This window comes from Protobothrops mucrosquamatus, unplaced genomic scaffold, assembly GCF_001527695.2.
Source record: "Protobothrops mucrosquamatus isolate PMUCROS unplaced genomic scaffold, P.Mucros_1.0 scaffold305, whole genome shotgun sequence".
In the NCBI taxonomy this organism is placed as follows: domain Eukaryota; kingdom Metazoa; phylum Chordata; class Lepidosauria; order Squamata; family Viperidae; genus Protobothrops; species Protobothrops mucrosquamatus.
In genome coordinates this window covers 155954-181731 of record NW_015386647.1, presented here as the reverse complement: position 1 = coordinate 181731, position 25778 = coordinate 155954, and the positions used below count along the sequence as shown (strand labels likewise).

General features: G+C 37.4%; 1 protein-coding gene across 1 annotated transcript; it reads left to right on the top strand.

Moving 5' to 3' along the window:
* The first annotated feature begins 357 nt into the window (after window positions 1-357).
* On the top strand, window positions 358-24451 carry CDR2L (cerebellar degeneration related protein 2 like). Its single transcript, XM_015815049.1, has 5 exons — window positions 358-443; window positions 15474-15586; window positions 17013-17161; window positions 18759-18923; window positions 23395-24451. The coding sequence occupies exons 1-5, from the start codon at window positions 365-367 to the stop codon at window positions 24278-24280; spliced, it is 1392 nt and encodes a 463-aa protein (XP_015670535.1). The 5' UTR covers window positions 358-364; the 3' UTR covers window positions 24281-24451.
* Window positions 24452-25778: the final 1327 nt, after the last annotated feature.

The window sequence follows — 25778 nt, the reverse complement described above, 5'->3', positions numbered from 1 at the left end:
GACGAAAAGAGGCGGAAGGTGATGCAGACAGAGGAGAAAAATCTTGGAGCTTGAGGGCACCTCTGCAGCAGCACTGATTACAATTGAGCATCTGCAAAGCCATTGTTTCGGCCTGAGGAATCCCGGGATCTGCCCCGGCGGTTCGTCTGCGCCGAGTCCCGCCTTGAAGTCTGGCGACCGATCGCTTTCTGCCCCCACCAGCGTCGGCCTCTTGGAAAAGCATCCCCTTGGTCTCCTCCACCCTCCGTCCTCCTCCCACCCCTCGATTCTCTCTCTCTCTGCGGGAGTGTACAGTATTATCTTTTGGGAGGTCAGCCTTTCTTTTGCTCGCAGCTCAATTTTGGATGTTTGCGGAGTAGAGTTCATGCTAAGCGCCGACAGGATGGATGAGTTTCAGAGTGAGGAGGAGGAACCGTGGTATGACCAGCAAGACTTGGAACAAGGTAAGGAAATGTAAAAACACGAGCACCCCAACGAGGGTTGCACTTCACATAGGGGAGGGCCTGAGTCATGACCCAGCAGGTCCGGACAAGAGCAGAAGGAAGCTAGATTTTTAAAAAAGAAGCTTCTCATCTCTTTTTCTGGAAGCCCTCTTTTGCAGCATCTCACGGGGAGTTTAAAGTCACCAAATTGCACGTGTAGCCGTTCACAGTGTGCCCTGGGGACAATTTCAAATTAAAATGCCTCTGTAGACCCAGAGGAAGATTTGCTTTGCACTTGTTAGTCTGTTAGGCTAAAACTGACTTAGATTTCTAGGGCTCATAGAGTTTATCCCCTGCAGAAACTCTTAAAGCACTTGGGTGGTTTATGTCCAATTAGCTTACTCATCCTGCTAAATTTACTTAGTTTCAGTGGCGTCAATTGTAGACGGTTGTAAATCAGAGATATCTAACCAAGAATAATCCGATTTTCAATTGCAAATAATCCCAACAGTATATGAGCCAACATTTTAAAAAGAGATAATTTGTAAAACGCAGCAAAATGTTACATTGTGTGCTTCCAACAGTGTTTTTCAATGAGTCACAGCAAATTCTGCACATCATTTTGCTGAGACATAAAAGTTTCCCAATTTGGGGTACGTCTCATGGAATTTGAAATTTTTTTTTTCCCATTATAAAAAACAGTCATAACATAAGTAAACTCAATAACCAGTAAAAAAACCCCCACCCCCCCACCCCGGACTTCCCAAACCTAATCCCAGGATAATATTCATATAAAAGTAAGCAAATACTAATATCTCTAACTCCACAAAATATCTTAAACTACAAGAAAAGATAGAAAGAGTAAGCAAACTTAGAAAATCTAAAAACCTAAATTATATTCTACCACTCTATGCTTCTTGGAATTTGAAAATTAATAAGTATTTAGACTTTAACTTTTTGCAGCATTACTAAATTCTGGCTTGGCATTTATCTAATTCATATTAGATATTATTATTATGGTTGGATGCATACTCAGATGTTTAAACTGTTTTGGCATTTTTATTGACCTATCTAGTCCCCTTCTTAAGGGCTTGGGATAGGCAGATGTTGTTTGACAGTAATAAAAGTATCATCTTAGTATTATTATTATTACATTTCCTAGAGGACTCTTTAGAAAAAAATTGTTTAAAATATTGATAAGAAATTAAATACATTTTTAATCAAGTGCTTTATGGTGCCCAGAGTAACTTTCATGTGAGATGGACATCTATACAAATTAAATAAACAAACAAACAAACTGGTTTAACTTTGTATTAATTGCTGATAAGTTGTCTTTATTATAGAGAAAGGTCATAGTTTAGGACTTTTGTGTCACACTAATTTAAGCATATCCTAAACTTTTCTACCAAAACACTGAAATTTAAATATACTCCGATTATGATCTTATTCAAGGATTATCATTTGTTCCATGTTGTTTGCATACATTCGAGATCCTAAAAGGAAAGATAAAATTTTATTCTCCAAGAAACTTGATTAAGGTAAGAATACATGAATATATATATATATATGCAGGTTGGTCTGTTTCTTGAGCCAGCAACAGTAAATCTGTTCTACAACAGTAAGACCACCAAGGATTTTGCTTGATGACGATGAATGGAAACTTTTGCAGTACCACGCTCTAATAATTCTGCATTATACTTTGAATGAGAAGTAAGATTGTGTTTGTATGGTACTATTTGGACAGCTAGCGCATCTTTAAATGTCAAAGTTAATATGTACTGAGCTATAGCTAAAGTGGTTTAAGATGGGAATATGCTAACTGCAGCCTTAGTGCAAGGTCAGATATACAGGTTTACACTATATCTTGCAGGAGTATCATGGCAGCACATCAGGTTGATAAACTGTAAAAATTAATGACAAACAGGTTTCAAAAAAGTGTTAATAGTAAGTACTAGAAATACAAATAAGTTCCTTAAAGTCAGTCTCAGTTCTTGGTGACTTCATGGAAATGTTCATAAACATTATTGAAAACAACATGGAAGTATTTTACAAACAGTTTTTTCCCAGGATTTTCATTTTATGGTCTAATCTACAGGCTTGATATGTTCCAATGGTCTGCTAAGCAACTGTGAGGCAGGAACAATTTTGTGTAACTTTTTGATATCAGCCAACGAACCAATGCAGAAAAACTGTTGGGATTACATGGTATGATTGCATGATGCACAAAGCTGTCATGTATTAAGACTATTGTACTACATGGAGCTGCATTGAACCTAGCTAAGACTCTGAAACATTGATACTCATTGTAGTGTTGTCATTTTTGGTGGGGAGGTGTGGAGATTGGTATGATGCAATATGGCTATTAGATATGTAGTATAAAGGGAGTCTAGATGCTTTCTTCAGGAAGAAAAAGCAAAATTTGGCAGGTTCTCTGCTCTTCAGATTAAATGCTTTCACTGCTAAAAGCAAAAAACTTTAAGAACAATGGTTGTTTTGTGAATTCATCTGTGAAGGATATATTACTGCTGCTTTCCTAGTTCAGTTAATGATTTGTAGAATATAAATGCTTTCCATAAGTAACAGTATTTTAATTAGAAGCTAACCTAAAGGGCTACATATACTAACCACCCCTTATTGTAGTGAATTATATCTGGTGCCAAAAGTATATAATATTTACAGTATGACACTTGTTTGCATTTTCTTTGTTTCTTAAACTACTGTAGTTTGAATATTCTTATGATTGTCCCAATGAGTTAGATTACATGTAATACCAATCTTTATGCTACTTTTTATTTTTCTGCTTTCATTAACTGTATTCTTTTCCTAAAAGTATTTGGTATATATACTTACTTTCCTCTTGATCTTTCCTTGTAGCTGACAAGACAGTTAAAAATTTGATATCAAAAAAATAAATTAACTTATAATTTGATAGTTGATGCAAAAAAAGCAGAAGACTGCAGTTTCATCTTATAATTTCAGTTCTGTCAGTCATAATAATGAAAACATTTCTGTCTCAAGCTCTTGAAAGGTTAGATGGATGGTATCATACAAAAAACCTTTCCCAAATAGATGTCCTTCAAATGTGTTGTAATGTGATTTGCATTATCTCCAGCTAGCAGGATCAAAAAATTCTGTAGGTTCTAAATTTGGAAGAAATTGGCATTTAAGACTAATATAATTCCAATACAGTTCCACAGAGCCTTTGAGTTAGCCTCCAAAAGATATTGCTGTAAAAGATATCTTTAATGCAAGAGGGAGGGGATATTACATAAGGAGAAATCCCATGAACTGTCTGAATTAACTATAGTCAACAGCAAAATATCACCAGAGAGGAAAACATTCGGAATAAGAATCATTTTCTGAGGCTTTCCTCAGTTTTTCAGTTCTCTGATTTTGCAGATGTGTATTCCATAGACAATATTACTCATTGATTTTTAGGCAGTGGACATGTGAACTAATTCTTTGCATAGGATTAGATTCTTTTCAGATTTAAATCTAGTGAATACTGGCAATGAAGGAAACAACAAAAATGGGCTTATTTTGTTTCTACCAGTAAAAACCTCCCTTTTCTTTATACTGTTCTTCATTGTTAAAAAGCAGCTGGAGGCAGTGCTGTAACAGCAGATTTAAACAGTACCAATAATTATTTGTTGGGTTTTGACTGTACAGTAATGCATCCGTCCAAACACAAACAACAGCCTGTAGGAAAAAATAGTTTGTTGAAATGTGTATTTTCATACATGTATGTATTTGCTTTAATCATTCCTCCCATTCCTATTTGCTGAAGAAAGGCATTCTGGGATCAAAGTACTGCTCCTTGCTCCTTTCAGGAAGTGCTATGATTAGAATGCATGAACAGGGGAAGAACTACGGAGAGAAGTGGCGACAGTGAGCTGTGTTTCTGTCAGCCGGAAGATGATGATGTGGCTCTTTTGACATAATCCAGCAGCTTTTCCAAGGAATGTTTGCTAAGGGTTGTCAAGGGAGAAGAGAATTAGGAAATTTAACTGAAGAATCAAAGAACATTTTCTAAACCTTTGCATCTTGCCTGCTTCACAATTAATGCCTCTTTAAACTGAATTGCAGTTGGATGCCCAAAAAAAACACTTGGCTCTTGCTAGGATTTGATAGTTGCGTTCAAGAACATGACACACAGATCTCCTTTTGTAATCTAGTTCTATATATTGCATCCCGCTCGGTGCCAGCCACTTTTGAAGACTTGGTGTGCTTTGTTTCCCAATCAATTCTCACAGCAACCTTGTGAAGTGGATTAGACTGGCACAAAACAATTGTTCCAAATTTACCAGGACAACATATTTAAATTTCTTACCATTTCTTATACATAATTACATAGATTAGTTACCACAATCTAAATAAGATCTGCACAACATACAGCCACACCAAGCAGCTTTATACGGCCAGTTAGCATTTCTTCAAAACCCAATAAACCCATTGCCACCAAAATTCATTGCGTTGTGGGGGGAAAAATGTGAAGGCTCTGAATTATTTTTCTATCTTTTTCCCCAGGATGTTTTTGTTTCATTTGCTGAAAATAGAAAATATTTTGAAAGATTAAACAAAAATCCCCACCAATGAAATACCTTATTTTGGAATAATAAATACCATAAAACCAAATTACATATATGCTATCCTTCTTTTCTCCCAGATATTTTCTATTCATTTGTAATAGGAAAAAAATTAACTGACTATCCAGGTCCTCCTGTCCTGTACATGAGGGAGAAGTAGGGCAGTGCTCCTCTCCAGCGCAAGAGTCAGGTACATTTCTGTGCAACCAGCTTGGGGAAGAAAAATTCCAAAGAAAGAATTTAGTCACTGATTTGCTTTTGACTTTGTCTAGTGCAGGGGTAGTCAACCTTGGCTCTTTTATGGCTCGTGGACTTCAACTCCCAGAATTCCTGAGCCAGCTGTGCTGGCTCAGGAATTCTGGGAGTTGAAGTCCACGAGTCATAAAAGAGCCAAGGTTGACTACCGCTGCACTAGTGCTTATGCAAAATCCAGAGCACTTCTTCTTCTAAATAACTTTTGATTTGTGCCCATCCTGTTCCACAAGCTTATCATTTTGGTTAACTCTGTCCTTCAACTTACTAGGCCTAGCTTTCCACTGGTGTTTCACTGGGGTAATTATATTTTTAGTAAACACACTTGTGCAGATACTGGCCATTGCTTTTTAGTTGCTGAAATTCATATTGTTGGTTAAATGATTGTCTCCCGATTTGATGCCTTGATGTGATGGAGCAGATTCAATGATTCCTACCTGAGAAGTATGAATGTTGAATTCTTAATCAGAATCACGTGAAATATTAGTACTGCTTTATAAAGCCTTAGTAAGATTACACCTGGAATATAGCATCCAGTTTTGGTCATCACATTACAGAAAAGATGATGAGACTTTGGAAAAGGTACAAAGAAGAGCAACTAAGACGATTAAAGGCCTGGAGATTAAAACATGAAGAACGATTGTAGGATTTGGGTTTGGCTAGTCTAGAGAAAAGAAGGACTAGAGGGGGACATGATAGCAATATTCCAGTATTTGAGAGGCTGCTGCAAAGAGGAGAGGGTCAATTTATTTTCCAGAGCACCAGAGGGCAGGACAAGGAACAGCAGATGGAAACTAATGAAGGAGAGAAGCAACCTGGAAAGGAGAAACTTCCTAACCGTGAGGACAATTAACCAGCTTGCCTTCAGATATTGTGGGTGCTTCATTACTGGAGGTTTTTAAGAAGAGACTGGACAGTCACTTGTTTGAAATGATATAGGATCTCCTGCTTGAGCAGGGGGCTGGACTAGAACAGGGGTCCCCAACCCCCAGTCTGTGGACAGGCGCCGGGCCGGGGCATGCCAGAAACCGTGCAAACAAGCAAAGCGCTATCCGTGGGATGTAGGCAGTACATGAAACCACGCCCCCTCCGGTCCGCAGAAAAACCTCTCTCCACGGAACCGGTCCCTGATGCTCAAAAGGTTGGGGACCTCTGGACTGGAAGACCTCCAAGGTCCCTTCCAGCTCTATTCTGATTCTGATCTGTGTTTTCATTTTAAGTTGTGTGAAGTCATATTTTCTTCCATGAAACAGCCTTTAGATGAATGCAAAATCTTTCAAATTAAAAATGCTTCAAGCTTGAAATGGACTATTCTGACATCACAGACACAATTCAGAAGAGATTCCAAGGTCAGCAAAAGTTTTTCAGTCTTGAAATGGACCCATATTAAAATTAATTGATTTGTTTAATTTGCTATGGCTTTAAGCCTATTGAAAGATTTGCAGACTTTAAAAACTGTTTTGAAAAGAGCAGGAATTTAACACCTCTGGATTTTTACTGAATTTTAGTGATAGGTGTTCAGGGGAGTGGTACTTAAAAATATAGAAGGGCCATTTGGAAGACTCAGCTTGCCATTCCTAAATATTTCTACTGCTCAAATCTATGGATCACATTGTCTGATTGTAAATAAAGGAAGTGCTTTTTTGTAATAAAAAAATAATTAAAAAATAGTGCCGGAACTCACACACGTCATACAACCCGCCTTGCCTACCCTACAAGGTTCCATCCAAAAAAGGTGCCGAAACTCCGTTCTGGGCATTCTGTGACAAAAAAAAAGCCCTGAATAAAGGTATGGTGAAGTAGTAGCATGAAATCTTGTTGACATAGCTTTAAATCACAATTGTATTGGCGATTCTAGAAAATTAATGTTAGTCTATTGTTACAAAGCCTATTGGGAGTTTATTATGCATTCAAAGTAGATTAAACATGTTTTTCCAACTGGAAAAGCTTGTAGAATAAACCAGAAGCAGAAGTTAAAAAGCTAGACTACTTCACTTGAAAAAAAATTTTTTCAGAAAAGTATGTTATTGGAGGTAAGAATTTCCTTACGCCTGGGTTAGTAAGGCCAAAATAAAGACTCTAATAATCTCTATTTAACAGGTATGGGGAACTGAAGTAAGAAAGATGTGAGGCAGTATTGGATTATGTATCATCTCAGTTTTATGCTTGGAACTCTGCTCATCACACATATGGTACTAATCAAAATAAACTTAAAATGTTAATCAACACAAGGAAAATTATTAGTAATAGAGATTTCATAGAAGGTACTAAAACAGTGTTAGAAAAATTTCTTACTAGAGCTCAGCATTAATGAAAATACTTTTATGAAGATCCTTTTGCAGCCTTTCTACATTTTTAGGATAATAAGAATCAGTTCTAAGAAAGTGGAAAGCCTGTTAAAGCAAAGAGGCTACTGGGTTTCAATATTTTAAATTTTCTCTTTGAAAACTTAATTTAATGACAAAATTATGAACACAGTTTAGGGTTATGAAGGATTTTATATTATGCATTGAACATGCATTTTTTTATCCCATTAGGTAGGATGCAGGGGAAATGATTTCCTAAGACTTCTTTACCATTAATGGAAGATTGCTCATGATCAGATGTAATTGATATTGGTTGAACTACAGAACCTATCATTGGCCCTGGAGGTGGGTTAGGGCCTCTCAGCCAAATCAGTAATAGTAATAGTATTATATAGTATTATATAATATGAGAGGCAGTGATCATTAAATTATAATAAAAGGTATGGAGGAAAGCCTCCATTAAATCATTAAATTATAATAAAAGGTATGGAGGAAAGCCACTTTCTACTCATCAGATTTGTTCTAGAGAACAGAAGAAGTGCTTGAAGATAATTAATAAAGACTACAGAAAAAGAACCCTATCTAAGTCATTAAAAGAGATAATATTTGATTTACAAATGATAGAACGGTGAGATAATAAATTTGTAAAATAAATGTATATTAAATCTGGGAGGGAAGGAAAGTTGTTATGACAAAATTCAATAGTTTGGTTGCCTTGCAATTTCATAACCCATTAGGTATCATTTCTTTAATTTTCCTTTTAAAAATCTCTTTTCCTTCCCATTTGATTATTATCCTCAATTTATTTACATTACTTTTTTAGTTATGTCTCCTTTCCTGTGCCTCTGTTGTCTTTTGCTTTTCAGCTTTCTTGTGTTTTTAGTGTGTAATCAAACAGCCATTTTGTCCCCTTTGCTTTCTTTCTGTATTTCAGTATATTTTCGTTTGTCTCCTTTTTAATGATGACACAGATTTCAATCTAATCATTAATTCTGTTCATTATATTTGGCACATTATCAGATGTGGTATCACTGAGTTATACTTTGTAGCTTTGGTTATTTTATTTGTTTTGTTAAGTCTGCTTTTTTTCAAAACAGTTATATTTAGCCCTAAGTCTGGTTTTTGACCAAATAGAGATTCTGCATCTTTGCTTGAACAATGCATACTACATTTTGATTTAGTTGTTATACATCCATTGATCTCCATGTGTATAGACATCAATTACTGCTGGAAGAGGGCATTTGCTATAAATATTGATTTTTCTAGACAGAATGCTATTAGTCTGTCTCCTGATTTCATTTCATATACCAAGACCAAATCCAAATGTTGATTTCCTTCCAACTTTAGCACTCATTCTTCTCTAATTAGTATATGCCTTTTAAAAATACCGACGGTGTTGTGACACCAAGATGTACAAGTTGCCATAAAGATATTTAACTTCCTGTTTTTCCCCTATGTGAGTGGAGCATAGACTTAAATCCCTGTAATATTGATTTGCTTGCCTCAGACTTGAATGGAGATAGTTTAATTCTTTGTGGAGTGATAAATGATGACCTTTAATTACACATTGAAGAATGGTCATATAGAAAAATCATTATTAAAACTGTATTTAGTGTGCAGCTTAACTATTAGATAATGGTTAAAATAGATGGAATAAACATACAGTTGAAAGCTTTATTAACCACAATTAATTTATTTATGTTTTATTTAAGCTGCCCTAGAACTGAACTGAGTGTGACAAATGTGTCGGGTCACCCAGAGCTATTTCAGTAACCATGACAACTTGGTTCCTAGACTGTTGCCATTTTGTTCCATTCTGAATTTATGAATTCTCAGTTCATGTTTTCGTATTGTGCTGCTATCTGTCTTCCTCATTCTTCTGACATAATATTGGATGTCTCTTTTGTAAAAAGGCAAGCTGATAAAGCTACTTTACCAGATTTTACAAGCCCTAGTGAAGAATAAATATTTATTGTGAAAGTGCTTATATGATGTAGCAGTCCCTGTGTTTTACAGAAGGTCAGTTAGACAGTAAATAAGTAACAAAGAAGTCCAAGTGTGCTTTTTGAATTACATCTTATCTCCAATAGTTCCAAAAAAATTTCCAGATCAGTTCTCATTTATTGCTTCTATGGTTAAAAGTTCTGATGGTCTCAGCTTCTATAATCATCTTAGTTCAATAAGCTCTCTCTCTCTCTCTCTCTCTCTCTCTCTCTCTCTCTCTCTGTGTGTGTGTGTGTGAGAGAGAGAGAGAGAGATTGAGATTGTGTGTATGTGCACACATATTCCTTTTTCATTTATTGTATTGTAATATTTTTGGTTTTCTACACTATATAACACACTAATTTACATAGTTATTTGTAAGCATAGTCTATAAAACATGTTTAATGGCTTGGCAGGGTTCACAGAACTTAGTAATAACAATTTCTTTAACAAACAATAACTAAAGCAAATCTACTTTAGTATAATGTCTGAACCCAGCCAATAATATGCATGCAAAATCCCTGGATATTTTTTAAAAAATAATATATTAAAGAAGCAGGCTTTCAGTGATTCAGGACCTGGGTATATGCAATTTCTAACCATCTAATAGGATCTAGGGGTATTTAGAGACCCATTCTTGAGGGATTGCCATCATCAGTGATCTCCCTTTTTTGTTTGCTTGTTTTGATTTGATTTCTGTTGCCTCTTTTCTTTATGTTTCATCCAATGTTAAGTCGGTGCCAGCCCAGGAGAAACACTAAGACTAAGACTGCAACAACTTCAACGATTGGTAGTATTTTCCCTAAAGTGGATGATTATTGCTGATGTCATTGTTGGTTTTTTGCTTGGTGCATTAAAGGACAGTAAGACTTATTCTTATTGCCTTTTGGATTTATTATTTCCATGTTTATGTTTGTATTATTTGTAAATCGTATACAGTCATTTTGAAAGTGTTGATCCAGTAATAAATTAATGAATATTTAAATAGTAGACATTTTAAAATGGAAACTTTACTTTCTTTCAATAAAGTATTACTCAGTTATAGAAAAAAAGCTTAAATTATATTTTACCACAATTACTTTATTTTCATCTCTTCTAACGCCTACAATAACATTGCTGGATTGGTTTTAAAATCCTGATACTAAAATCCTGGGTTTCCTAATCCACTTAATGTAACCCCAATCCCAGCAGATGAAATTAGATGCCATATAATGAATACAGAGGGTTACGAGTGACGTAATCCTCAGAAATACAGGAAAAGCTCAAATCTTTTCTACCTTACTGAATCAGCATGAATACTTCTGTACTAATACCTAGCCGTTAGCAATCAAATACCCACCCTACAACAATATCCTTATTTTATTCATTTGATTTTCTGCAAAGAACAAAACAAAACCCAACTATACCTATGCTTGGCAAAAAAATGTCAAGCTATTTTTCTCCTTGAAAGGCCTGAAACCCAAGAGTAGGAAGGCATCGTGAGCAGAAGATTCTGCCAAGGGGAAAGGGATCACAGGCTCCATCCACCGTGCTGTGATGCTTTTTCTTGTGGTCTCAGTACAATTTAATTCTGACTTTGCTAGTGTATATATTGGACATTGTGAGATTGCAGAAGCCCAGAATTGCTTTCAAACTAATACAAAGGCTTCATGTGGAAAGGCTCTTGATTTGGTATTTCTGTACCCTTTCATTTGAATTATTGCACTGTGTTGTATGTGGAATTATGGGTACAGATAGTTCAAAAAGTTCAGTTAATCCAAAGGAGAAGGTATTTCAAGGAGCCTATCCTCTTATGTATCTGCCTGGTTTTTCTGTCTTCTTTAGAGTTATTTTTCTACATGGACCACTAAAGGGAGGGCTACTGTACAAGTTGTGTGGCTTTCTTTTGGAATCATCTCCAATAACCATGCTAATGTATTTTCCATATCAGGAAAGCTATTTTTTCCTTCAGGGATTTCTGAATGTTTCAGCTTAATTTTAAGTACCTAGCCTGTACCAGGATAGTTGGATTTATATTTCCTGGCTAATGTATTTTTTGTGTGTCATTATTTTTCAAGCGGGTTAATGTTAGAAAATTCAAGTGTTTTATGTAATGTTGTAATTTGGATGGAAACTTTGGTCAGGGAATTTGCCAGAAATATAAATACTGTTTCCATCTCACCTATTTTTGTTATGTTGTCACACTTAGAAAATTGGAGATGACTGTATATGTCTTTTTAGCAATAATTTAGCAAAAATTATCACTCCCTGTTAATATTCTCCAGTCAAAGAATACAATTGGCAGCCAGGGTTTTTACATACTGTATCATTATTGCAATTAACATTAAGTTGGCTCTTAACAATTCATTCAGTGCTATAGTACCAAAACTGGAGATCAGATTTCTAGCGAATAACCAACAGATAAAAGTTCAGGAATTGTTGCTGTTGTTAATTGCGAAGTCATGTCCGACCCATCGCGACCCCATGGACAACATTCCTCCAGGTCTTCCTGTCCTCTACCATCTTCTGGAGTCCATTTAAGCTCACGCCTACTGCTTCAGTGACTCCATCCAGCCACCTCATTCTCTGTCGTCCCTTTCTTCTATTGCTCTCAATCTTTCCCAGCATTAGGCTCTTCTCCAGTGAGTCCTTCCTTCTCATTAGGTGGCCAAAGTATTTGAGTTTCAACTTCAGGATCTGGCCTTCTAAAGAGCAGTCGGGGTTGATCTCTTCTAGGACTGACTGGTTTGAACGCCTTGCAGTCCAAGGGACTCGCCGGAGTCTTCTCCAGCACCATGGTTCAGAGGCCTCAATTCTTTGGCGCTCAGCCTTTCTTATGGTCCAACTTTCACATCCATACATTGCAACTGGGAAAACCATGGCCTTGACTAAATGCACTTTTGTTGGCAGGGTGATGTCTCTGCTTTTTAGTATGCTGTCTAGATTTGCCAGATAACAGATAAAAGTTCAGGAATACCAAACTCCTAAGCCAAGCTTTGGATATTATATGGTGCTTCCTGAGAAGTCTTTGCCTTTAAAGGAAAATTAAGCAAAACTGACTTACTAATAATTTACCTTTGTTATTGTACACCATTACCTCTTGTCTGCAATGTAGATATGTTTATCACAATTCACCTTTCCATTTAAATACCTGATTTTTTTATCAATAGATTTAGTAGAGGCTAAATCTTTGTCTTCCTATATATGTCTTAAGAGCTATTAAAGGAAAAGCATGTTAATTCTGAAACCTGAACCATGCAAGTATGGGGAATGAAGCAGATGGAAAGAAGTGGGGCACCTTTCTCCTCCTCCTTTTACTATAGCAACGGATTTCAAATAATAGCTGCCCAATACCAGTAGCTTGTTAAATTCAGAGAAACCCAAGTAAAAGGCAGTGATTCAATTAGCACCTCAGTGGTAGCACTACCCCCTTCTACTTCCCACCAGGATGGGATAATTAAGACATTTCCTTATAGCCATATTGCCCTGAGAGAGTTGTCATTTAAATGGGCAGCTGCATTTGAAAGTCTCTGTGATGTTCCACCTGAGACAGCCAATACTCCAATCTTCTCTCATTGCATTGACAAAATGGTGATCAAACAGAAGTAAAGGCAGCTGGGAGGACTTGGTAAAATTGCTGATGAGGATAAGAAAGGGACAAAAAGGATTGGAGAGTTGTTGTACAAAACTATAAACCCAATTTCCCTAAGTGTTTTGTAAGCTACAAGACACTCTGGGTTAATAAACCAATATAGAAATGTATATTGAGGAAGTTATAGAACAATATAAGAAAAAAAGATTAAAGCTTACTTTCTAGGCTGCACTTATATACTATCATATAACATGTTTGGTTTTGTTCTCATAATAATCAGGGCAGCATAGAATAGCAATTATTGCCCAAAACCAGCTTCTAAATTACTGATTTATTGCTAAAGCCTATTCACAGGAATCTTCTCATAGCAATCAAGAGAGGTTAGATTTCATTCTTTTGTGGCTAGATAAGGATTCTAATTGCTGCCTCATTTAATTCCTCCCCCTAGCTCTGCCGTCTCTATCCTACAACTATAAAGGCATCAAATAAACACTTAATATATAAAAGTCCAAGCAAATAGAATGCCTTTAAAATGAGTCAGTTCACATAACATTTGGCCTAGCAAGTTAAATGCTAACTAGAACAATTGCATTTTGACCAAATAGCAAGATTATGAGAGAGAAAGTTGAATAAATCTCTTTAGAAATGGAATAACTATAGTTTGTCTGTGGCTATGTATCTTCCTGGGCTCCAAGATCACCGCAGATAGGGACTGCAGCCAAGAAATTAAAAGACGCTTGCTCCTGGGGAGGAAAGCTATGGCAAATCTAGACAGCATACTAAAAAGCAGAGACATCATCCTGCCAATAAAAGTACATATAGTCAAAGCCATGGTTTTCCCAGTTGCAATATATGGATGTGGAAGTTGGACTATAAGAAAGGCTGAGCGCCAGAGAATTGAGGCCTTTGAACTATGGTGCTGGAGAAGACTCCTGCGAGTCCCCTGGACTGCAAGGCGATCAAACCGGTCAGTCCTAGAGGAGATCAACCCTGACTGCTCTTTAGAAGGCCAGATCCTGAAATTGAAATTCAAGTACTTTGGCCACCTAATGAGAAGGAAGGACTCACTGGAGAAGAACCTAATGCTGGGAAAGATTGAGGGCAATAGAAGAAGGGGACGACAGAGAATGAGGTGGCTGGATGGAATCACTGAAGCAGTAGGCGTGAGCTTAAATGAACTCCAGAAGATGGTACAGGACAGGAAGGCCTGGAGGAACGTTGTCCATGGGGTCGCGATGGGTCGGACACGACTTCGCAACTAACAACAACATGTGTTAGCTACCTGATAAGAAGGAAGAAAGGCAAATTAATTTCTTTAAGGGATGGGCCAAAAGTTTATAACTGCCAAAGACAATTGTTGATTGTTTACTGTGCATAATGAAGAATCTCACAAATATTATATTAACTGCCAGTGTGTTTCCAGATTAAATCAAAGGAGGAGCTCACTTTTTAAAAACCCTTTACAGTATAGGCTGGACCCCACACATCTTCAGGTTCTTCTTCAGGAGGCTCTGAAGTAGTAGCAGATTGCCATGATCATACTCTATTCCAGATGGTTTAGTATCAGCAAAATAGGATCATTTTGGATCCCTTGAAGGCATTGACATTTATTTATTTATAAAATTTATAGACCACCCATCTTACCTCAAGGTAAACTTGAATGCTTTTCCTGATGTTTTGTATCTTTCTGTAGAGGTCACAAGGTATATTATAAAGCACATGTTGCTAGTTCTACTGTTCTAGTCATATCTTCCTCCTCGTTATTTTTCTTGTTACTATGGAATTTATATGCCACTCTTCAGGACATCTTCTCTGAGCAGCTAAGAATTATAATATGAAATTAGGATAGCAGAAATACAATTAGCACTGCTGACTTGTAATTTCCAACAGAGCGAGATAATTAGAACAATTTGCCCTTCAGCTGAGCTGTGAAACAAATAACTCATAAGTAACCTTAAATCACTCATAAATATGTATGCTGAACCCAATAATAAGATATTTCTATCGTGTGTAGGAAAAAATCATGTTGGAGAGAAAATGATTCAATTATATAAGAGGCTTAAAAACACCTCCAGTCTGCAAGAATTAGGGACAAAATAAGTGTGGCTTTTATCATAAGATTCTTCGGAATTAAAAGAAGTATTATAATTAAAAAAGTTACTTTTAATCATGTAATGTCACATGTGTACTGATTTTACCTTTGAAGTTTGATACAGTTTTCAGTGGCATTAGCTGCTTTGGTTCTTGAAAAAAATGGGTTAAGAATATTTAAACATGTCAACCAGCATTGCATATGGTATTCCAAATTACTTAGAGTAAAAAAGCCTTTATATATGTTTTGTCTGCTTTTCAGACTTGCACTTAGCAGCCGAATTAGGGAAGACACTTCTGGAGCGCAACAAGGAACTGGAAGATTCTCTGCAGCAAATGTACACCACTAATGAGGAACAAGTGCAAGAGATAGAGGTACTGTCAACAGAGACTGGGAAAGCGCAAGCAAATGTATAACTCAAATAACCCATTTATGTACATTAGTACATAAGTGTACATTAGTGTACATTAAGCATTGCTAAAAATATATGTAAATATTTGGGTAGGATTTAATTTAAGACAGTCAAATTAGCAGCATCCACAAAGATGTATGATTAGGGAGAGGGTGAGAAGCACACATGAAAGTTGCTGAAGCAAAGCTGGATTAAGCCCCGGAAGAACGGAGCAGAAGAGGTCCGTGACAAAGTCTTTTGTCACTTGAGATGTGTTTGTTTTGTCACTATCCAGCGAAGCCCTCTGTCCCCCAGCTCATACACTTTCATCCTGGGCAGAAACTTTAATATGGGTTGCTTTGAGCTAGTACAGGTTCTCTATTTTTCTTTTTTTACCCAACAAAACGGAATTGTGTAAAGTGACGCTTGCTTCTCAACCTCAGCAACTTTAAGATGTGCTGGCTGGAGAATTCTAGGCGATGAACTCCATACATCTTAAGATTACTGAGGTTGAGAAACGCTGATGAAAGGAGACTCATAACTCTCTCTGTGGGATAATTCTCGATAAACAGGATAATTTGATGTGGGAAAAACCAATAAGAGAAAGATTGTGTTGAAAGTGATCAGCCCTGATTGGAGAAACAGAAGTGGGGGGGAAGTCCCTCTTGTGTCTGTCTGGGAGAGGAAATTGGGAAGCATCTCAGAATGTTTCTGATTGCTTCATCATAAGCCCCTCTGCCCTTTCTAGTCTCGTGATGCAGAGTACTTTTTTTAAAAGGGTGGAAAGAATTCCATAAGGCATTTTCTGCTGCTTTAAAGGGATTTAAATTGGTGTGTCTTGTTTGATTATCTGTATGAGTGTTCATAAATGTATTTTTAAATTATATCTGTATAAAATGTAAGAGGCAGAGTAGCGAGGCTTTCAAGATTGAGGTCAGCCCTTTGAAGTAGTTCAGTTCAGGAAACAGATTCTCCTCAAGAAAGATTGAAGATCGATTTTGTGAAGAAAACCTATAACACAAGAATCCTGACTGCATTTTCCCTTCCCTCCATCTTATACCCCAGGGAGGGAGTTAAAGCAGAGTCCATTTGAGTTACTTTCTGATATTTTCTTCATTTCTTGGGCTTAAAACATGTTTTTGTAACTGTCGCCAACATAGTTTCTGCTAAGTCATCTCTCCACAGATTGTACTTTTTGTGTGAAAGAAAAGATTATATTATTTTTTTAAGATAGATTATCCCATTTGCTCATTTTTATAATTGCCTAGGCTATCCTAAAATTGATGCTTGATTAGAGACACATTTTTAGACATTTAAAAAGTTGCAATTGATTTGCCTTCCGTTTAATTATGCTATTCTTAAAGAGATTGGATTGGTTCGGCTGCACTTCTTTTTGTTTTTCTTTATAGTATTTGACAAAACAGCTGGAAATGTTGCGGCATATGAATGAACAGCATGCTAAAGTTTATGAACAGCTGGACTTAACAGCACGGGATCTAGAATTGGCCAACCAGAAGCTTGTGCTAGAGAGTAAGGCATCCCAGCAGAAGATACAATGGTAATCATTTGTCTGGTGGGTCTGTTTGGTAGATTTAAGATTTTTTTGCTATCCTCAAAGGATCAGATTTTTTCATTCATAGTCATGGACAGGAAAATACAACCCCTCTTGCCAGAGTTAATCATAAAGTCATTTTTTTTTAAGTCTACTGACAACCAAATGAGAAAATTAATATTAATCTATTGACACCTTTACACAGACATTGGCAATATCCCTCTTACCACTGCAGCATGTCTTGCTATGTTCCCTGAATTTGCATATATTTGCTAGTCAATCGGGGAAAATGCAAAAATGGCAGTCAGTCAATACCCTTCCCCTGAATTTACCATTTCTTCCCTGCATTTGCTTGGCGGTGGGGTGGGGATGTTAAAATGCCTTGGGTTCAAGTGAGAAGTGTGTCTCTAAGGAGTGGGTAAGTGGAATGAAGTGGGGGTTCCCACGATTCTCCAGAGCAGTTACCTTGCAGTTTTCGCTATAGTGACAGCTGAACAAAGGTAATTTATTCAGCTCACAAAGACTTTGAAAAGTCCCACCATACCGTGGGGCCCAGGGATATCATGTTTGTCTCAGGTATGTCAAAAATTGAAAGGTAGAGATTGCATTGCTGGCAGTTATCTAATAGTTGAAAGAGTATTCAGATCTGAGTGAGGGGTTTTGTTTTCCAATCTTTAGAAAGATTTAACTATTGTATTTTGCAGCTTCTAAATGATAAAAACTGCTGATTTCAGAACTAATAGGAAATTTTGTACTCATATTCCCTCCTGAAAACAACGTATGCAAGGGTAGCATTTGCCACTAACTGTAGTGACAGAGAGATACGTAGACATGTTCTCTTTTGAGAACACCTGTTACAAATAAAAATATAGTTAGCCAGCTTCCCTACGAGGAAAGAATTATATTAGATGGGCATGTGAATGGATGACTTCTCTCTTACCCCATATGTTGTTTTGGACATATCATTGCCCCAGTGTTATTGTACATTCTGTTTCCTGAAGGGTAGTTTAAAAGTGTTTCCGAGTGAAAAATTCTGACACATAATTCCCACTGGAAAACACTATTGACTGAGCCCTCCAGTCTATACCATCTCATATTTCCAGGGTAGGATTTGTAGGATGGAAAAAGCAAACGTTTGAAAATGTGTTGAAATGGAGAAGGGATGTGTGAGAAGGTTCAGTTCATAACATAATAGCAAATTGGATGATTTAGCATTTCTGAAAAGAATAGGCAGAGAGAAACATAGTTATTCTTTGATTTATGCTTCTTTAAATATTTGGGGAAAGCATACATAATTAATATTGAGGGAGAAAAACAGAGAAAAGTTGACAGCACAGTCAGCTAGTTCTAATAGGAGCTTACCTCCCTAAGAATGTAATTGCAATTTACAGGCCAGAATTGCTGAAGTGTAAAATTTTAGTTGAAGGGCACATATACATATTCTCCAGAGATGGTGCTGCAGATCATTATAGCTTGGAGGAAAGCATAGGTATACGAGTAGTATAACCATTTCTTCATGTTGTGTCTGTATTTTGTTCTATACAATTTAGTGCTCAGCTTTTTTGTTTCATTTCTCCTCCATCAATCCTAAATTTATTTGCAGCCTGACAGAAACTATTGAAGGACTGCAAAATCAAGTTGACGAGCTACAAAAACAAGTAGAAGAACTGCAGAGCTTAGACCAGCTGCGTGTCCGCCGGGAAAAAAGAGAAAGGCGTCGAACGATCCACACATTTCCTTGTCTCAAGGAACTATGCTCAAGTCCTAGGTATTTTGGACAGGAGAAATAGTACTTCATTTTTGTTAAATATCTTTGCTTGGCCAACTGTTAATTTATAGAGGAAGCAGATGATACAACAGTGTATCTTAACTTTGTGTGGACCTTTACATCTGTCTTCTTCCTTCCCAACTGTTTGCTCAATAATTGTGGAAATAGTTGCTTCCCAGTTTTGGAGCCATTCACAGTATTCTCAAATCTCCATTTGTTATATTAGAAATCAAGGCATCATTTAACTGAATCAAGGCTTGGGATTTTCTGCATTATTCTGAAAGCTCTAGTTTGTTTTTTAAAGACTTATTCAATAATGAATTGAAATATATTTTTTTAAATTTGACAATTTGTTTTAATTCCTAGGCTGTAAATGCTCACGTAGCAGAAAACTGATGCAGGAAAAACATATTTAAAAAGTGGGCTTAACAATTATTAAACTTCCTGTAGTGCCAATGAGAGGTTCTCATTAGGGTTGTATATAGAAATCTCTTAAGGCAACTGAACTTCGGTTTGAGATAAAGTGAAGCTGAAGTTCATTTCTTTCTCCGAAACAAACAATTAGATTGGCATTTGAAATGAAAACAAGTGCACTTGCCATGTGCTGGGGCAGCAATGCAGAACAAAGACTTTAGATTAGTTTATGTAATATCTCCCTAATTTATGCAAATAGAAGAGGCTGTTTTGAAATAGGCTACACTGTGTTCCAGTGATTGTTTCATCTGATGCCAGCAGTGTCAAATGGATGGAAACAATTACTTCAAGAAGTTAACTCTCCTCTGTATCAGTTTAAAGCAGGGATGTCAAACTGCCAGCCCGCTGGCCGGACGTGTTACGAGGAAACTGCGCCCACCCCATTGCCGGCAATGGGGGAAAAGCTCCATTACGTCGCGCGGCGTCACATGACATCACGTGATATCGCAAGTTTGACATGTCTGGTTTAAAGCACATCTCACCATTAGCTTAGTATTAGTTTTAGTGTACATTACACATTCAGAGCACTGACTGAGTTCCTCTCACACTTGAAACTCCTCCATTTGACACAGAATTACAGAATAATAAAAATATACACATTTCTACACGCTTTATTTCATTACCAGCTGAAGGTCAGAGATCTCATTCATCGTCAACACTAATCGCAATTCAGTCACCTTTGAAAGATTTCTTTGGTGTCCCATCTGGTTCTAGCAGAAACAGTCAAAAAATCAATGAGCCAATCAGTAAACATTATTCATGCAGTTCTGACAAACATAATTACTGTTGTCTCTAGATTCTAAAATAATTCTAGGCAAAATCTTTTAAGTATCCATGTAAAAATATCCTTATCACACCTTTGATATGTTTTATCCAAGGTGTCCTAAGGCTATGTATAACATTATAACATTTGCATTTTAAAGATAACTGATTTAAAACAATTAAGGGGGATTTCACTGCCCTCTTTCTAGTCCATATATGAATGAGGCATGGGGCAGTCTGGTATTGCTCACTCCCTTCCCATCCACAAGCTTGTTTATTAGGAGTCAAGGAAGAATATATGCTGAATTAAGCCAGATACGATTTTCTCAGCACTTCTTTTATATCCATCCTCCCACTAACTCTGGACAGATTCAAAGGCACCTGAAGACAGAATTTCAAAGGGGAATTGGCCAGTCCCCGTGGTTATACTTATTTATTTTGTGTCTCTCCATTGTCAAATCAGTATACCAGTTTTTTGCGGGGTTGGACAGCACATCCGAAAATCAAAACAAGGTTCAAGGAGTATTGCCAGAATTGCTCTGTTAGATCTGATGTAAGTGATATAGTTAAATATTGTACAGTATCCAGGACACACAAGGAACGTAGTGTCCTTTTGGTTATTGATGATTGAAATAATTATTCTTCAAATTCTGCTTATTCTTTATCCAATTCTTTATGGAACAAAGCTTAAATCCATGTCACATTCCTTCCTATTTAACTCCTCCTTTCTCATCTTTTTCAACGCAGTTGAAATTTATACTCTAAAACGAAATAATCTGTAGAGAGCACTATATAAAGGAAAAGCAAGTTAACATCATGGGGTATATTCCTGTAGCCTGTTACCAAATGTACTATATTAATTTCCTTTAGGAATTAAATTAAATTAAACTTTACCTGATATTAACTGAATCCTGGTTCAAGTTTAAATTTCAGAGTGTTTCCACGCATTAGAGTCTTATTAAAAAGTCACAGTGTACTATTCTGTCTTTTGTTCATTATCCAATTCTTCTCAAGATTTAAAAATGCTACAAGAATTATTGGTATATGGTATAGGTGTTGGACTAGGATCATGGGGATCCACATTCAAGTCCACCTTTAGCCATGGAAAATTTGAGCCAGTCCCTCTTTCCTCAATCCTACCTATCCCACCAGTGTTGGTTGAGGGAGCAAAATTAAAGGAGATCCTTGTATTTGAACGCCTGCAGAAAAGTCAGACATAAATTTAACAGATAAATAAATCTGTAAAAATCTGGACTCTTGGTCTGAAATTTCATGAATTGCTCAGTAAGCATCCAAGCTGTATGAAACTTAGGGTAATGGGGAAAATGAATAAGGTTCTTTTATGTCTCCATTTTACTACTGTATTGATAATGATCCACCTGCCGGTAAGGATCGGTAGTTTCATTATAATCACAATGGAATAGTAGCTCTTATTACTATAGAAATACACTGTATTGAGAAGTACAGGGTCTCAGTCACTTCAGGGTATAGCACAATTCTGTTTTAACACTAGGGGTTCTAGGCCAGGGCTTTTCAACCTTTTCACCCATTGTACTACTTTTAGGATATGGCAGTATCCAGGTACCACCAGTCGCTTAGCAAGGTGTCAAAAACTTGATGACCAAAAAAAAAAAAGGAAAAAAGTGATAAAGTACAGGTAGTCCTCGACTTACAACAGTTCACTTAGTGCCTGTTCGAAGTTACAATGGCACTGAAAAATGCCCCCCCAAGCCACAGCCGAGCAAGACGTCTGCCTGCCCACCCAGCGGCGCTCTTCCTCCTGTCCGAGGTTTTCATTGTTGTGAGCATTTCTGTTGAGGATTGGCAGCAGGGGTGGGGTGGGGTGTGTGTGGTTTTTATTCCGTCTGCTGGGTGGTTGCAGCAGGTTTTGGTCACTTCACATGACCCTGGGACACTGTGACCGTCATAAATATGAATCAGTTGCCAAGCATCTGAATGTAAATCACAAGACCCTGGAGAGGCTGCAACATTCCAGTTGATCGGCGCTTCTTCTGGGCTCAGCAGAAGCACCAGGATCAGCACCGAGCTCCAGCTGGAGCCTGGCGCTGATCCTGGCGCTTCCACTGAGCCCTGACAGCCCCGAAGAAGCGCCGATCAGCTGGAAAGCGGCACTGATCCTGGCGCATCCGCTGAGCCCTGCAGCTCCAGCCATCTCTCGCTCAGGCTTGTGCAGTGCTGCCACCGGTTCAGCTCATTCCCCTCCCCCGCTACCACTTTTCTAGGATGGTCGTGTACCACCTGCCAGGTGCCAATGTACCACAGGTAGTACCCATACCACTGGTTGAAAAGCCCTGTTCTAGGCAACCCAATTGGAAGAAAGGTGTAGTTTTATAGAAGTAATTTCGTAGTGTTTCACTCTTCCTGTGCAAGTTAAAACTGGTGTTTGAATAAGAAAGACATAAGATTTTAGATATCAGCTGCTGTCAGGACTCATTTGTATGACTTCAGAAAGAATATTAATCCCACCCACTACCATCATCTCAAATGAGAATACTGGCATTCAACATAGAAGCAGTCTCAGTATCTACCGTATATACTGTAAACAGTCCTTATGACCACAATTAGGAACAGAATTTTTATTGCTAATCAAGGTGATTATTAAGTGAGTCATGTCTGATTTTATGTCCTTTTTTGCCATGCTTGTTAAGCAAATCACTGCAGTTGTTAAATGAATCCAGCTTTCTCCATTGACTTTGCTTGTTGCAAGCCAGCTGGGAAGGGCACAAATGATGATCACATGACCCTAGGATGCTGCAACCATCATAAATATATGCTGGTTGCCAAGCACTCAAATTTTGATTACAGACCCTTGGGATGCTACGATGGTTGTAAATGCAAGGGCCAGCGTAAGTCATTTTTTTTCCCAATGCTGTTCTAACTTCAAATGGTCGCTAAACAAATGGTTCTGAGTCAAGGACTATCTGTATACAGATTTACTTTTTGAATCTTGGATATATGATAAACAGAATTTTGGTAAGATTATATATTTGAATATCCTTTGTGAAAAATATATAACTATATATAGAAAACTAGTAGTTCAAAGGTACATACATCTATTGCATTGTGTTATGAAATATGCCTATCCTTAAGGCCAACAGAGTTATCCTATGTGACCATCCAGAAGTGTCCCACTAGACACTTCACAAGAATGATAATGCTATCTAACTATGGATCCTGTGTTAATTTGCTAACTATATTATCCTTTTAATATTAGATATGAGGATGCATTCCAAATCCACAGCTCTTCAATGGAGTTCAGCCAGATGCCCTTGGAACGAGAGAATGAGCGACTGCAAGCAATGGTAAATTCTCTCCGGTCCCAAGTTAATCAGGAGAAGCAGCGAAAAGAGAGGGTGGAGAGAGAGTATACATCAGTCATCCAGGAGTACTCAGATCTTGAGCAACGAGTTTGTGAGATGGAAAGCTGCAAACTGCGCATTAAAGAATTGGAAACTGAATTATTGGAACTCCAGCAGATGAAACAAGTCAAGAAGTATCTCCTCAGTAGAGAGGATAACCTGTCAGAAACACTTCTGGAGCCATTAAACAATGCTCCTGAAGCCGACTACATAGACCTTTCTGAGGAAGATGGGAGGAAAAATCATGAATCCTCCATGGCAGCTTCTCCGAACCATCCTGTCCGGAAAAGCTGTAGCGACACAGCCCTTAATGCCATTGTAACCAAGGATGCTGTGAGTCGCCATGAAGGTAATTATACACTCCATGCCAACAATGTACGGAAAAGGGGAATGTCAATCCTGAGGGAAGTGGATGAGCAATACCACGCCCTGCTGGAAAAGTATGAGGAGCTTCTCAGCAAGTGCCGTCAGCATAAGGACAGCGTACGCCATGCCGGTGTACAAACCTCTCGGCCCATCTCCCGTGACAGCTCCTTTAGAGACTTCCGGGGAGAGAATTATGAGCTGGAAGAGCTTAAAACAATGGAGAAGAGTCTTAGTAAACATGTGGAAGCTGTAGACAAACGGCTAGAGCAGAGTCAGCCAGAATATAAAGCTCTGTTTAAGGAAATCTTCTCTCGAATCCAGAAGACAAAAGCAGATATCAATGCCACCAAGGTGAAAAAGAAGAGTAGCAAGTGAATCTTCCCTATTCACCTGCACCTTCAGCCTCATATTCTTTTCAGTCCAGGAAAAATTGCCTAGCTTTCTGCCTTTGTGCTCTGGAAGCTTCTTATATTGATATCTTGCACAGAAAGGGAGCCTGTTGGAGTGCCTGAAAAACAGCAAGAATCCAAGTCACATTCTTGAAGTTGGTACTCCAAGCTGTCCGGCTCCCTGAATCTGCTGCAAAATCTATATGTTGTAGTTGTAGTTGGTATCAAAGATTTTATGAGGATTTCTTCACATCATGCAGCAGCCAGAATGCCTAAATAGGAAATCGGGCCAACTAACCACAGCTTCACTTGTTGCCACAGCCACTGTTCACTTTTCTGCATGGAACATAGGATCAAGATTAGATTCCTGACAATGACTTGGAGTGTCCAAAATATAATTAAAAAAAAATAGTTTCCAAAAGCAACTCATGAAATGCAACCTTTTCTCTATACTGTAGTTCCATTTTGTTTCTTTCCATAAAGAACGGAATCAGACCCAGCATCAGTAAGACTTTTAAATGGACTTCTCCCTTTTCTGAAGGGGAATGTGTTCTTCCTGTTTAAGCCATTATTTTATTGGTCAAATTTTTCAATATTTACAATGCAAGTTCATTGCAACTGGAAAAACTTGAAGAGAAATGTCAGATTGATTAATGTCTTCATCAGGCATACCTAATTGTCCTGATCATCTAACATGTAGAACCAAGTAAACATAGGATGTATATTTCCTCCAGTATTTATTTCAGTAAGTTGTCATCATTCTGGGATTTTCCAGAAGCCAAACAAATAAGTGCTATTACTGACTTGGGGAGAGAGCTCCATCTTTAGTTAATGTTGGTTTTTGAAGCCCGGTTGCTCAAAGGATTACCTTTATTATCTTCTGTAACCTGCTCCTAAGATATAATTTGCATGCCTTGCAAAACCTGAATAGGGGTGATTTATACATCACATATTTATACACAAAGCTTTCTCTCTCCAGTCTCAGGAATCATCACTATCCATTTCATTGAAATTAAATATTGGGCTGTTTTAGATACACCATAATAAATGATAGGAATTCCTGCACATAATGCTTACCAGTATTACATTTCAATAATGTTTAGGATACACATACATACGATTATTGACTTAGCAAGCAGTACAATACTTGAAAAAATGTTGGGTCCTTTTGGATATATCTGAATAAAATCCAAAGTCTTCGTTGTTTCTTTGGAATTATGATAACATAAAATGATATTTTAATGTGCTATTATTATGTTCAGCATATTACCTTCTTGTTCTTTAAACACTGTTGTGTGATTTTTCATACCATAATCCTCAGACAATATTCTTTAGTGGTCAATATTGCCAAGTTTCATCACGGAGATGGAGGCTTACAGATTTTTCTAATTATTTGTGCCTCTTGTCATATATTACATTTCATCATGGTAGATCTGTCTAGTTTTTATATCCAATTTCATGAAAACAGTAAATAAAAGTTTAAG